The sequence below is a fragment of the Orycteropus afer genome, unplaced genomic scaffold (genome assembly GCF_000298275.1).
Source record: "Orycteropus afer afer isolate SDZICR_OR568_19922 unplaced genomic scaffold, OryAfe1.0 scaffold00103, whole genome shotgun sequence".
Lineage (NCBI taxonomy): Eukaryota > Metazoa > Chordata > Mammalia > Tubulidentata > Orycteropodidae > Orycteropus > Orycteropus afer.
In genome coordinates, this window is record NW_006921690.1 from 3,150,821 (window position 1) to 3,166,912 (window position 16,092).

The 16,092-nt window shown below is 36.0% G+C and overlaps 1 protein-coding gene across 1 annotated transcript in view; it reads right to left on the reverse strand.

The window, feature by feature from the left end:
* The window catches only part of PDHX (pyruvate dehydrogenase complex component X), a 78,950-nt gene that overhangs the window by 36,289 nt on the left and 26,569 nt on the right, over positions 1-16,092 (reverse strand). The window contains exons 4-5 of the mRNA XM_007943307.2: positions 5,560-5,759; positions 2,821-2,919 (exon numbers count right to left, since the gene is read on the reverse strand). Coding sequence (XP_007941498.2) covers positions 2,821-2,919; positions 5,560-5,759 — 299 coding nt within the window. The remainder of the gene's footprint in view (positions 1-2,820; positions 2,920-5,559; positions 5,760-16,092) is intronic.

Sequence of the window (16,092 nt, forward strand, 5' to 3'; positions counted from 1 at the left end):
GCATTGTAAATTTTGGTCAATGACATGAGACAAAGTATATGTGAACTGCTGTATGAAAAGTGAATTTACTCTGTAAATCTTCACCCAAATCCTAAAAAAAGAAAAAAAAAAAGTGCTAAATGAAGGTTGGTAGTTCAAACCTACCAGCTGCTCTTCGGGAGAAAGATGAGGCAGTTTGCTTTTGTAAAGATTTACAGCCCTGGGAACCCTGTGGAGCAGTTCTATTCTGTCCTGCAGGGTGTCGAGTCAACTCGACAGCAATGGGCTTGATTTGGCTTATTACTGTAACTATTATTTATTGCTTTATCAATAAACAAGCAGTTTAGTTTCATCCCTGTGATAATTAAGAGTCTTGGGAAATGGCACTTAGTGAAGAATAAAAGTAAAGAGGAGTCATTAATCATAAATAAGCAAATAGAAAATCAATTCTGGACAGTGGTTCAGAGTAGATTTTTATTGTTGATTTTACACTTACATACCTCATGAAGAATAAATATTAATTATCATCTAATTTAGTTTCTGTAATGCAGAGAAAGATTTTAATGACTTCTGCTCATTAAATAATTCTATTTTTGATTAAATACTTAATCAGACTAAAAATAATTCCAAATTAAAAAAAACCCAAACTCACTGCCATCAGTTGATTCTGACTTATAGCAACCCCATTGGGTTTCCAAGGAGGAAAATCTTTACGGAAGTAGATTGCCCAGTCTTGTTCTGTGAGTGGCTGGTGGGTCTGAACTGCCAATCTTCTGGTTAGCAGTCAAATGCCTTAGGCACTATGCCACCAGAGTTCCTTGTTTTTTTTTTTTGAAAAACAATAGGTGGTCATTAAATGCAATCAACATTAAAAGAAACAGAAAAATACTGGACATATGTGCAGAAAGGCAGGGGACACTGGTAGTTCACTCAGGACAATGTTCTCTACCAGGATCTCTCAGAAAGTAACTCACTTGGTGTGCCATGAGTTAGTTTTTTTTAAAAATAATATTTTATTGTGTTTTTGGTGAAGGCTTATTCAGCTACTTGCTTCATTTAACAATTTCTATACGAATTGTTCAGTGAAATTGGTTGTATTATATTTTTCATAATGCATGTCATGAGTTAGTTTTGAAAAGAAATATCACTAAAAACATAACTATAAACCTGCCTACCATACCTACTAGTTTTTTGATGCTCTGCTATGAGTACGACAACTAATTACAACTATGATTTAATATGTAGCTATACCAAAGATGTGGGGACTACAGGCAAAGATCTAAATGTGTTCTGCCTCTAACCCTAGACCTGGCACACGCATCCTTAAAACAGTCATGTGTATTTCTCTTTCATGTACAGGCAAAGTCAACTACAAATGTTTTTAAACAACATATATTCTGAGCAATATCTGTACTTTTATGCAAAACTGAAGTAGCAACCTGGACACTTGTGATTTTCTTCATAAATACAATGGATCTCAGCATCTGGAACAGAGTTGTCTGCTCAGCTTGTACTATCAGTTCACAAGGTGTGGAGGAAGACTGTCCATCACTATTTCAAGAATGTGTGCTAAGATATTTTGAGGGCAGCTTATGCCAAAGCCTGCACATTTTCAACCAAATCAGAAGAAGACATTCCCATAGATGACAACAGGCCATAATTTCTTCCAAAGGCCATCATCATGTTCAACTTAAAACACAGTCATCTCTAAAGTCAAAAGCCCTCAATAATGCATGCTTTATGGATCTATTTTTCTCATGTAACATTTTTGTAATTTTCATATTTTGAAGATTCAGATTCAAAGACTGAATTGCTTATGGTGGGGAGGGGGGACATTCAGAAATGAGGGAAGGAAGAGATTGGGACGAAAGAAAAATGGAAAGAATATAAAATATTTAACTCTTATAATACTGCTTCCCTAGGGTATCTGCAAAAATAATATCTTTTTATTCTCCTCAGGAAATGTTACAGTGCAAACAAATGTAACTCTTCAACTCATGCTCATTATGTATGTATAAGAGAGCTCTACTTCTCTCCACTGCCGCCACTCTACTGAACCGCCTTCTAAAGGTCACTTAATCACAAAAATCAAAAGCCTTTTCACAGTTCCCATCTTACTTGACATTTTTTTTTCCTGATATAATTTTCTTTATTGTGGTAAAAATATACATAATAAGATATTCACTAATGCAGTAATTTCTACACGTGCAATTCAGGGACACTGGTTACAGTCGTCATGTTGTGCACCCACCATTACTATCCTTTTCTGAATTATTTCACCACCATTAACATAAACCCAATGCCCTTGATATACCACTGGGCTGAAACATCAGAAGTACTTTGAGCACTACAGCCTCACTGTACTTCTGCTTACTGGTCTGCCCATCTATTCTTCCTGATCTCTGATAGCATACAGCATATACTGATGCATGTGATGTGTGGCACACTGGATAGGACAGAGCATATTTTTCAGAAATATACTAGTCATCCAAGGAAAAAAAAGACCCTACATGTTTCATAAAATTAAATGTGACTGCATAATTCTTTCACATAAACTTAAAACAATATAAAGTTCCACTGTTCTGCATTCCAATATTCTGCATTTATCACCATTCCTAAAGATCCAGTTCAGTTACCAAATTAGAACTGTTCTTCAGTAGTGCTGCAATTATTTACTAAACAAACTTTGCATAGAATACAAATTTACACTGATTAAAGCAAGTAAAAGCACAAAAGAACAGTGTACTTTCTTTTAAATCTTAACACAAAATAATCTCTTCTTTAAATACTTTCAGAAAAAGATGATCATGGAATTAGTTATTAGAAAAAACACACACATACTCTTTAGTGAATATTCCCCGAGGACCAGTCGCTGTGCCTTGGCTAGGGTCAAGTGCATATTTATCCACAATATTACGTGCTGCTGGACTTAAACGGAACCTAAGAAGGAAACAGAGATTAATGAAACCAATTAGTGCTTCTCTGTGATTCAAATAGATCTAAATGTCAACAGTTTTGCTGGTAATTAGAAAAAAGAAAATCTTATAATAGGGTTAAAATGACTCCCACAGATGGTCACAGTCAAATAAATCAATCTTTATTAATCTGGTTTACTGCCAAAGTACCTTTATAAAAATATAACTAGTTATTGTTTCAAAAATATTCTTTTTAATAAAAGTAAGTATTCATTAAGGGAGAGAGTTTATATTTTGACTAATTCTTTTTTACATGGCTACTCATCACACAATTAGCAATAAAAAAACTTCATGTATTTTTAAAGTTCTTGGTATTTACATAAAAGCACTTGCACTTTACAGAGGCTCTGGAAGTGTTAGCAAGGCAGAAACTATAGTGATTTCATAGGTAAGGAAAAGCACATCCAGGGTTACATGGCCAGTAAGTGTCCACTTTCCCATTAAGATGTTAAAGCAAAGCAGTAAAATTAATCACCCACATAGTCAGGTGAAGCAAAATGAGTAAAACAAGCTGGGTTCAGAAGTTTAAAGCTAGTAAATGGGGAGCGGCAACTGGGGCACTTGCCACATTTCAGGAAAATCCTGAGCTCCAGCTGACACAGACCCAGAATAGCCAGACACTTAGATTTTTCAAGAAAACCAAAAAGTTGAGATATTTATATGAAATTAACTAGCAGCCAATTCAAATGGAAAAAAAAGAGAAAGAAACCAAGAACTCTGTGTGGGCCAGGACTCTGCAGACTAATGATAACGGGTCAGGAGATTTTTAACCCATACCCTGGGGCCTCAGACCCATGCAAGGTCTCTAACGATGACAGATTTTAGAAGAATAACAGCATATACACTATCATCCAGGATTGCTGACAGTAGGGAAGTTCATTTACATAATGATACTTGGGCCTCTCTCTCCCTCTTTTTTTTTTTTTAACTTTTTATTGTTATCTGGGTGAAAAGTTTACAGATCATGTTTGTTTTCCATTCACACATTCCATTCACACATTTTGTTTCATGACAAAATCCCTATAACAACTCTCTTCCAACTTCTTCCCTATGGTTACCTTTTCCCTGTGTCTTTCTTTTTTTATCTATCCATGTCTTCCTTTTCCTTAGTGGTATTGTGCTGGTCACTCACTTTTGGTATACTGTCTTTCCCTTTACCCAAATCATTATGTGTCTCTCACCTAGCTATCATTATTCCTTTCCTTTCCTTCCCATCCCTGCTAACCAAGGAAGAATGTTTCCTTCCATGTGTAAACCTTTCCTTGACTTTTTGTAATAGTGGACTCATATAGTATCTGTCCTTCTGTGCCTGACTTATTTCATTCAGCTTAATGTCTTCCATGGTCATCCACGTTGTAAGGTGTTTGATGGGTTCTTTGTTATTCTTTAATGTTTCATAGTATTCTACTATGTATATATACTGTATTTTGGTTATCCATTCATCTGTTAATGGATGCTTAGGTTGCTTCCATCTCTGTGCAATTGTGAATAATGCTGTGATGAACATTAAAAAAAAAAAAAACACAACTCACTGCCGTCAAGTTGATTCCAACTCATAGCGACTCCTCTTTGGGTTTCCGAGGCGGTATCTCTACAGAAGTAGACTGCCAATCTTCCTCCTGAGGAGTGGCTGGTGGGTTTGAACCACCAGCCTTCTGGTTAGCAGTCAAATGCCTTAGGCACTATGCCGGTGTGATGAACATGGATGTCAATGTATCTATTGACATCTGGGCCTCTCTTTTTAATTAGTTATTTGCAAGGGGAGAAAATCATTAGATATTAAACATTAGTGAGAATACTGACATACAGGTCATCTGATTTTCATGGTAATAAAGAAAAGGAAGGAGGAGTAAAGGCAGTGGAGTCAGATATAAAGGGAATTTTTAAATCAGAACTTAAAAAATACTGTAAACTTAAAAACTGACAATAACAAAAAAAATTATACATACGAATGAAATGGTATACATTATGTAGTTAAGTTCAAAAGAACTTCTTACTAGGATCTTTTCTCTATGAATAACTATTCTTATAAAGAAAAAGAAATTTTGTAAAATTACATAAAGTATTAAAATAAATAAAAATCTGTGTTGGAAATTTGTGGAGTCTATCAACTAAAGCTATCTTCTAAAACTATATTTAAAAAGTACCTATGTTAGATACAGATGCACCTGGGGAAAAAGTGAGCTCTTATTTGTGTCAGAAATCCAAATGAAGAATAGCTTTACAATGAATAGATGTTAACATGCTAACTGCATTTTGTATCAGTTATACATTTGAAACTGGAACTCACATTAAGGGGAATTCTATGAATGGAACACAGCGCAAAGTTCGGTATCTCGTATGCCATTCTAGACTCCCGAAACCTAATTCAAGGTCAATGTGCCCAAGACTTTTATTCTCTACTGGCTCAACAAGGCTTTCACAGTAGATGGAACATACCAGGTTTTCAATAACTTTCTTTGTTGAATAAACAATAGTAAAATAATCATTTCTAGGCTTCAGTCTCCTTTCTACTTCATGATAATGATTAAAATACCCTAGTGGCTGCCATCTCTCACTCTTCTTCTTCTTCTTTTTTTTTAATCATTCAAATAAACATACTCACTGAAGTTTCCCTGGTGTGTGTTCCTTTTTGACGGGGACAGAAATCTGTGGTTCCGGTGGAGGGGGAGGCACTGAAAGTTTTGCAGCTGGTGAGGGAGGACCTACATCTTTGGGAATTTCAACCTGCTTCCAATCTTGTCCTTCTTCAACCATCAAACCAATTAGTGCACCCAGCCGTATATTTTTAGCTCCTTCTTCAACCTATATTTTAAAAAGAAAATAAATGTAGAGATGGAGAGGCTCAGCACCTCATGAAGTAGTTTATACTTTTGTTGTATAATTTGATACTGGTTAGAAATATCTCTTATTTTGAGCTAAAATCTGCTTCTAACCAGTTTCCTTCCTCTTTCCACCCTACCCGACTGTCCTACCTAACTCTATTTTTAACTTCCTTCACCACTCTCCCCTTCCAGTTTCTAATGGTACCTCCTGAAATAAAAAAAAAAAAAAATCTGGAATTTCTCCTCTTTTGGACAACCTTCAATCATTACTATCTTCTTTTGGATGTTCATCAGTACAAATCAGAAACAGGACACTGTAGTTACATATCTTAATTTTTTGTCTTTCTCATATAGTTTGTACATAATGGCTTAGGAATCCCAAGAACTCACAAGGGATCAACTCCTCAAATTAGTTCCATTTACTGAAACTAACTTAAAGTGAGATCTCTTCAGTAAATCTAGTCTCCAGAAAAAAAACAAAACAAAACAAAAAAACTAGTTAACTACCCTGATTAATGTAAAGTGTAGCTTCTTTCTCTTGCTATATTTAACTCTTTCCCTATAGATCTCCTTACAAAATCTGAGAAATAAAATAAAATCTCATGAAATTTTTATAAGTATGTCAGAAACACAGTGGTGTCTCAGCTAACCACTTTTTCATATTTAATGACAATTAAAAGCATAAATAACATTGAAGGCAATTTTCTCTAAAATTTAAACACATTTTAAGCATTTCAGTAGCATTAATTACAAGGAAAGGGATGATTCTTCTTGACTTACAAAAAAATAAGTCCCTAAAGAACCTTAAGATGGCAATACTTTATTAAGTTCAGTACTGGAAGCAAATGCCATTTCTTTGAAATTTCCTATCATTCCTTTTCAATTACTCTAAGATTCATTACAGATGTAATTTAATGCATAATAGGATGACAGGAGGCAGGGCACTCACTAATTAGTAATTAGAAGTAAAAGCATAACTCCTAGGATGGATTTGACATTTCTGCGTACTACCAATTTTGATGCTAATTAGTATGCGTGCTATTCTTAAAGTAAAAGGCATTAAGTTCTGGGCATTAGGAAGCTTTCTAAGTTTACCAATTACTGATGAAGAATAGCAACAGTGCTTTGATGAAACAGACTATACTAAGAAATAGCTATATGTATAAAACTAAGTAACAGAGCTTAATGAATTTCAAGGAGAAAAATACTAAACTAAAAAAAAAGATACTGAACAAAAACCCAAGAATAATATCCAAGTACAAAAAATTTCACTCAAATGAAAAAGTATTCATTTAATTTAAAATTTTTAAAAAAGAATTGTTTCAAAAATATCAAAAGTCTGAGTAAGACACTGTACTGAATCTGAAAGACACCACACCTCTTTCATTTACTACAATAAATCTTATAAATGATTCCATAAACACCCTACCACCATGATACTGTCACCTTCACAAGCAGGAAATGATGAGCATTTAGTATCATTTACATTTTTATCACATCTAAGCATCAAATACAATTTATTTATTTATTCGGTTTTTTTAAATCATTTTATTGTGTTTTAGGTGAAAGTTTATAGATCAAATTCATTTCTCATTCAACAATTCATACACAAATTGCCCTATGGCACTGGTTGCTACCCCCACAATGTACCAGCCCTCTCCCAATTTCCTCCTTGCCCTATTCATTTCCACTCTCCACTTTTCCTGCCCCTCCCTGCCTTCTCCTCTGTGCTTTTGAGCAAATGTCCATTTGGTCTCATAAAGTTGATTGTTCTAAGGATCGCATTTCTCCGAAGTGTTGTTTATTTTACAGACTAATCTACCTGGCTGAAAATGACCTCTAGGAGTGGCTTCAGTTCCAGGTTAAAAAGGTGTACCAGGGCGACAGTCTTGGGGGGTTCCTTCAGTCTCTATCAGTCTGGTCTTTGTCAGGAATTTGCGTTTTGCTCTCTATTTCTCTCCCATTCTAACTAGGGCCATCTATTGTGTCCTTGGTCAGAGCGGCCAGTAGCCTGACACTATCTAGTGCTTTGCTTTCAGGCCAGAGGAGGGTGTGGTTCGCGGGGCCATTAGTATTGTGGACTAGGAGCTCTGGTAGCATAGTGCCTAAGGCACTTGACTGCTAACCAGAAGGTTGGCAGTTCAAACCCACCGGCCACTCCTCGGAAGGAAGGTTGGGCAATCTACTTCTGCAGTGATAGTGCCTCGGCAACCCAAGGAGGGGTCACTATGAGTTGGTGCTGACTTGACAGCACACAACAACAACTGTCTTGTGGATTAATTGCTTCCTTAAGTCTTTGGTTTCCTTCACTCTCCTTTGCTCCAGTAGGTAAAAGATCAAAAGTTGTATCTTAGATGGCCACTCATAAACTTTTTTTTTTTTTTTGTCCATCCATAGATAAACATTTCCTTGACTTTTACAATAATGGACTAATACAATATTTGTCCTTTTGTGATTGACTTATTTCACTCAGCATAATGTCCTCCAAATTCATCCACGTTATACAGTGTTTTGCAGATTCTACATTATTGTTTAGGGTTGCATAGTATTCCATTGTACATATGTAAAAAAATTTTTTTATTGTGATTTGAGTGAAAGTTTACAGAACAAATTCATTTTCCATACAGCAGCTCACACACAGTTTGTTTTATGACACTGACTGCAATTCCCCACAACGTAACAACTCTCTTCCCACTTCTTCCTCTGGTTACCCTTTCCCTTTGTCCTTCTTTCTTTTGCATACCTGCCCTCTGAGCTATCTCCTGATGCAGATACCGCCCTTCTGGTCTCCCATGGTTGGTTGTTCTAAGGAGTGTGTACCTACCTAGTGTAAATATTCACCCTATATGCCTGTCTACTGTTTAGCTGGAAGCCACTGGGAGTGAGTTCAATTCCAGGCCTGAAGGGTCCCTAGGAACCATAGTCTTGGAGGTACAATTTAACTACTCACATTTTTCCATTAAAAAAAAAAAAAATGGCACCATGAACCATGACCCAAAATATAATGGAAAAAGGCAAATGAAATACTGCCATATAACCTGGCAGTAAGTTAAAAGAAATTAGTATCTCCATCATTATAATAGCTCCATTTAAAGTCATTAAAATCACTATATAAATTTAAGATAATTCATCAGATTTCTTCCATTCCATTAGTGCAATAAGATCTTTTAGAGGTATGCTAGTATTCTCTAGACTTTGGAGATTATAACAGTAGCTACCACACTGTTTTATTCTGTTGAAGAATAAATTAGTGTCAGACATGTAACAACTGCTTCATAAGTTTTAAAAGTATTACTAATTACTGTGATGGTGTTTTCCTCCAAGTCACAGATTCTTAAAACAAATACTACATTCAACAAGCAGGATCAAAATTGGGCTACAAAGGAGTGGTGCCTTGGGAAGGGCTGGAAATTCATGCCTAAAGTCCCAGGGCCAAACTGGTGTGCTGGTGGGTAAAAAGCAGCATATAAACCAATAGGTGATAAGGTCTATAACAAACTGTATTCCTCAATAATACACGTAACCCCAAACCAAACCCACTCCCATTAAGTCCATCTAATTCATAGCGACCCTAAAGGATGGTGTAGAATGGCACCATAGGGTTTCCAAGGCTGTACATCTTTATGGAAGCAGACTGCCTCATCTTTCTTCTGCAAAGCAGCTGGTAGGTTCGAACCACCAACATTCTGGTGAGCAGCCAAATGTTTTTAACCACTGTGCCACCAGAGAAGGCTGAATTCTACCTCTAGGTTCCAGCCCCTATGGGGCTTTTATACCAGGGACATCTCTATAGGCTGTTATCAACCACCTATTATTATTACACTTAATGTAACTTCTACACTGCACCTCGGGAGCTCTGGTAGAATAGTGCCTAAGGCATTTGACTGCTAACCAGAAGGCTGGCAGTTCAAACCTACCAGCCACTCCTCGGAAGGAAGGTTGGGCAATCTATTTCTGTAGTGATACCACCTCAAAAACCAAAGGAGGGGTTGCTGTGAGTTGGAGCCGACTTGACGGCAGTGAGTTTGGTTTTTGGGGTTACACCTCACCTCAGCTCATCATGATCCCAAGGATGCTAAGGTCAAGATACAATATATCTACAGCATTATTTCCTTTCAAAGTTGGTTGAAGGGGTTTACTCCATGCAAGGTGCTGGTAAATACTATTTGTTTAGACTCTGACTTTTGAAAATAATTAGTAAGTTAAACAATAACTTAAACATTTTTCCTCTATAAGTTAGAACTGTTTGAGAGCTGAAAACTAGGTACTGAAAGAGCATGCACAGCAGTTAATGGAGATGAGCTGAGCCACATGACTGATGGTTTGAACGATTATAAAGATTTAAATTGTTATTTTTTTAATATATACTTGTTGTGGATTGAATTATGTCCCTTAAAAAAATCAGTGTTGTCAATCCTAATCTCTATGCCTGTGGTTATAATCCTATTTGGGAATGGGTTGTCTTTTGTTATGTCAATGATGGAGAGTTAGTATAGAATGTATTATTTTGAGTCACTCTCTTTTAGTATAAAAGAGATTAAATAAATCGCAGAGGAGATGGGGTAGACAGATGCCAGGACACATGGAGATCTCCAGGGAACAAGGAATCGGAAGTTAAACTGACAAGGACTTATCTCCAGAGCCGACAGAGAGAGAAAGCCTTCCCTTAGAGCCACTGCTTTAAATCTGGACTTGTAGCCTTCTAATCTGTGAGAAAATAAAACTCCATTCGTTAAATGCATCCACTTGTGATATATGCGTTATTAGATAATTAAGACAATACTGTTTAACTTAAACGTCCAATGAACTTTGGCTTAAAAGGTAGATACATAAGGGACATTAAAGCTGAAAATAAATCCATTACAAGCTAAAATTAAGAGAGAGAGAAAAAACATTCATTAAGTCCTTGAATAATAGCTGTCTGGCATTCATCAAGTGTCTGGTACAGTTCTAGCACCATTAACTCATTTAGTGTTCTTAAAAACTTTATGAGACAATTATTATTATTCCCATTTATACATAAAGAAACTAAGCCACAGAAAGGTTAAATAACTTGCTCAAGATGACAAGGCATGTCAGTAGCACAGCCAGGATTCAAATGTAATCTGACATTAGAGACTGCATTCAAGATGACCAAGGCCAAATCTGTAAACTGCACTGGCACAATCAAAATTACCATACAGGACATCAAGATGGTGCCAATATGCCCTCTCCTCACTTATCTACATGGTTAGGTTCCAAAGACTAGGACGTTATGTGAAGATAGAGGATAACCACATCAGATCACAAAATGTGGGATGACTACGTCATTGCATAATCGCCCACTTACATCATTACATAATCAAACCACTGAGAATCATGGTCTAGCCAAGCTGACACATAACCTCAACCATCACAGTCAGTTTTACTCTAGCCTTGTACCCCAGCGTTCATTACTGCTAGACATATCTTGCTGATGTGCAAAATAGTCAGTAGATTTTTTTACTGTAAATGTAAAATGCCAGATAATGAAATAGTTGTTATGTGAGGAGCAGACATACTTGAAAAATTAAGCTTACAAGGGGAAGATACAAGGTAGATTATAAGTGATTTGACTTTTCATTCAAAAAGTAAGACTAGATGTCTTTGTGTTATTTACCCATTTCAAAATGAAAAAAAAAAAAACCTAGAACTGAGAGATCTTCTATTTAGTAGAATTTGTTCAAAGCATTCCAGCTATCTTAGCATTTAGAGTACAAATATTTCCCAATTAAAAATATTATGGTCAGGGCACCTAAATATATAAAGCAAACACTGATGGGATTGAAGGGAGAGTATACAGTACAACAATAGTTGGAGATTTCAAAACACACTTTCAATATTGGAGAGAACATCTAGAAAGAAGATCGATAAGTAAACAGAGGACTTGAATAACACTATAAACCAACTAGACTTAACAGACACAAATAAAACAGTCTACCCGAAAACAGCACAATATACATTTTATTCTAGTGCATGTGGATCAAATGTGGTCTCCAGGACAGACCACATTTTAGGTCACAAAAACATGTTTTGATAAATTTTAAAAGAATCAAATCACACAAACTATTTTCTCTGACCCCAGTGGAGTAAAACTAGAAATTAACAGAAAAAAAAAAAAAAAAAACCTGGAAAAAACACAAACATGCGAAAATTAAAGCAGAAATCACAAATTTCTTAGAGTCAAATGAAAATGAAAGCACATCATACCAAACCTTAAGGGACACAGCCAAGTCAGCACTCAGGGGGAAACTTATAGTAAAAAATGCCTACATAAAAAAAGAACAATCTCAAATTAACAGCCTAACTTGACAACTCCAGGAACTGGAAAGAAAAGAGCAAACTAAGCCTAAACCTACCAGATGGAAGGCAACAACAAAGATTAGAGCATAAAGAAAGAAAATGAGAAACAGAAAAAACACTAGTGGTAATCAATAAAACCAGAAGTTGGTTCTCTGAAAAGAGCAATGAAATCAACAAACTTTTAGCCAGACTGACAAAGAAGAGAAGAAGAAATATGCAAATCACCAAAATAAAAACTGAAAGAGGGGATATTACAATTGACCTGATAGGAATACAGGCAGTTCCCAGGTTATGAACGAAATCCATTCCCGACTGTGTCTTTAAGAATCTGTAAGTCAGTCAGAACATACGCATACAGTTCTTATTTAGCTTTACTTGAGCACAAGAAAAGATTGAAAGACTTTCAATGATTTAAAAATTTCACATGGAGCAAATGATGGTGATTGAATGAAGAATTTGTTGCAAGTAGGGGGTGGTTCAACCATTTCAAAGTGAGGGCAAATTTATATAACATTAAAGCAAAGCCTCAAAGACAGTGTGTCCCACTCAAAGATGATGGCACCTGTCTCAAAGATGGCAGCTGACCATGCCACTCCGAATGTGCGTGACGACCTTCAAGCCTGCCGAAAATCCAATTTCATGCCTCAGGCTACTTGAAAGGCCTCACCATGCTTCTTTCCAGTCTCCCATTACTTAGGGCTTCAAGGCACAAGTTTTCATGTTCGAGTTACTGTGATGAAACACACAAATTATAAAACTTTTGGTTTGTTCCTGTTTCACTTTTTCAACCATGACAGAACCAGTTCGAAGCCCTGCATTAACAGACAAGTAGAAGTCGTGCGTAGTCAGACATCAGTAATCCAAGGACTGCCAGTAAAGAGAACTATGCCGACATATTATGAGAACCCAGATGAAATGAAAAAATCCTAGAAGCACACAACCTACCCTGACTCAAGAGAATATAGAAAGTCTCAACAGACACATAACAAGACATTAGTGATCAAAAACCTCCCAACAAAAAAAAAATCCTGGAACAAATGGCTTCATTGAGGAATTCTACCAAACATTTAGAGAAGAATTAATACCAAGCCTGTTTAAGCTCTTCCAACAGAAAAGAAAGTAAATTTATTAAACATAAAATACAACTTTGAAGGCAATTAATGAAAACAGGGGAAATATTCTAACAAATAAAATCATATCAAAGAATAATATTCTTTAGAAAAGTAACAGTGACTCAATATTGAGATACATCTAAGAAAATGAATAATGTGAATATGTACCAAGAGTAATTATTCTGTTGGTTTTTAACATGCAGATGATAAAAAGTGAGTTTAGTATTTTGCTTTAATATCATGTTGTTGTTGTAGTTATGTGCCTTTGAGTTGGACCTGACTCATAGTGACCCCTCTGTGGGTTTCTGAGGCAGTAGTAGGAGCTCTGGTAGCTTAGTGCCTAAGGCACTTGACTGCTAACCAGAAGGCTGGCAGTTCAAACCAACCAGCCACTCCTCGGAAGGAAGATGGGGCAATCTACTTCCGTAGTGATACTGCCTCAGAAACCCAAGGAGGGGTCGCTACAAGTCAAGTCCGACTCGACAGCACATAACAACAACAACAACATCACTATGGAAGTAGATTGCCCCATCTTCCTTCCAAGGAGTGGCTGGTGGGTTTGAACTGCCAGCCTTCTGGTTAGCAGTCAAGTGCCTTAGGCACTATGCTGCCAGAGCTCCTTTAGGTACTATATTTTATACCATAGGTACTATATTTTACAAAGAATGTTATTTCTGAAAGTAGATTTGAATATTGGTCTACCAATATAATAAAATCCTATTGATGAATTTATTGCCAGTCAACAAATAAAAATGTTTTTAAAATTATGCTTATTTAATTTTAGCATTCTATAGTATATTCTACATGTATTGTCAGAAGAACGAACAAATCTGTCTTGCAAGTAGTATAGCCAGAATGCTCCTTGGAAGTGAGGATAAATAAATGAATCAGAAAATTATCTGTGTGAACAGCAATTATTCTTTCATTACCAATATTAACAACATCTAACCTTTGTTTTTGGGTCTAGTTAAAATGTAATAAATTATTATTTTATATTTAAAATGGATTTCAGATACACTAATTTGAAAAGTGAGTACAAAAAAATACTGAAATTGTGGGGGAAATTGCAAATATAAAAGCCTCTAAACAACTGGAAATAAATGAAGAGTAAATATAGATTATAAGCATTAATCCTTTCAAAAATGTGGCTAACATGAAAAACTAGAGTTTTAGATCATCCCTTGTCTTTTAATGGATTCAATTATCCTACTCCTTGATTCTGAAAGCAAAAAATCTTTTACCTACGTATTTATTTCAGTAACAACCATTTCATTATGTGTATTAATAGGAGAACTAGTCCACAATGAAAGACAAAGGAGTAACTCTTGCTACTGGTTGTGGGGAAAGTGGAGTGAGGGCACAAGGGTGGTACTGGAAAAACTGAAATAAAAATAAATTAAAAAAAAAAAAAGAAAGAAAGAAGGCACCAGTAATACCTCTGTAATTTTTCCCTCATTTTCTTCCCTGTAAAATTATACACATTGTGACATAAGCCTACAGAGTATTCCCATTCCCATTATCTAAAATGTATGCAGAAAAATAATAAAGCCACAAATATATACAATTTTCTCTCTGGCAAGGAAAATAGCTGTTCATCCTGCTAAAGCTATCAATTGTAAACTGCCTCCCTTCCTCTTTCAAGTATTAGGGGTTCAATAAATAGGTACCACTGACCCACTAACATAGTTAGCAATTTGAAATGCATTACTAAGCAAGTAAGTGGAAAATGCTATCAATTTTGGATGACTCCCATGGCCAAACAATTCAGAGCTAGGGCCAAGAACACAGATTGCAAAAAGGGAACACCATAAGATGTAGCTGAGTTTATTACATATGGTTAATTAAAACAATCTCTTTCTTTCTAAAAATGCAGCAGAAATTAGTCAAAGAACCAATTTTGGCATGAATAGTTATATCTGATCAGCTATGAAAGTACAGAAATTTTAGCCTCTAATTAATTCATTTCCTCCTAGGAGGTAAGCTGTATAAAACTGTAGGTAAAAATGTGTTTCAACACGGCTGGCTGCTAATATTATAGATGACAACTAAGTTTGACAAATTAGAAAGAAAAAATTAACACCTAACTGACTAAAAAAAAAAAGAAAGAGAATTTTCTAGTAAGAAACATGAATGAAAAAACATTGCTCATCGATCTACATCCTATTAGAGGATAATGTTCTGAAGTGTGATCTTTGCTTGGAATGTACAAAGGAAGGAGCTACATACCTGCTCAGAGTAGAACTAGCTGGTGGCTTAGAATTAAAAACACATCAGTGAGGAGCTACTAATGGATGTGCATGAGCCATCTGTACAAATCAAAAAGATATGCAGGCACACAAAAAAAGATATATATTATTATCCTGCCACATACAACCAATACATACTACTGGACAAATGTAAGAGACTGACATGGGGAACACTGGTCACCAAGGGCTGTACTGTTGTTAGGTGCCATCAAATCGGCTCTGACCCATAGTGACTCCATGCACAACAGATTGAAACACTGCCTGGTCCTGCCCCATTCTCACAATTTTTACTATGCTTGAGCCTATCATCCCAGACACTGGTGTCAATCCATCTCGTTGAGGGTACTCCCCTTTTTCACTCTCTGCTTTACCAAGCATGATATATTTCTCCAGGGACTAGTCCCTTTTGACAACATGACCAAAGAATATGAGATGAAGTCTATCCATTCTTGCTTCCAAGGAGCATTCCAGCTATACTTCTTCCAAGACACATTTGTTCGTTCTTCTGGCAGTCTGTGCTATTTTCAGTATTCTTCACAAATCCAATTCAAAAGCATCAATTATTTAATTGTCATCCTTATTCACTGTCCAGCTTTCACATGTATATGATGTTGTTGGTATGTGCCATCGAGTC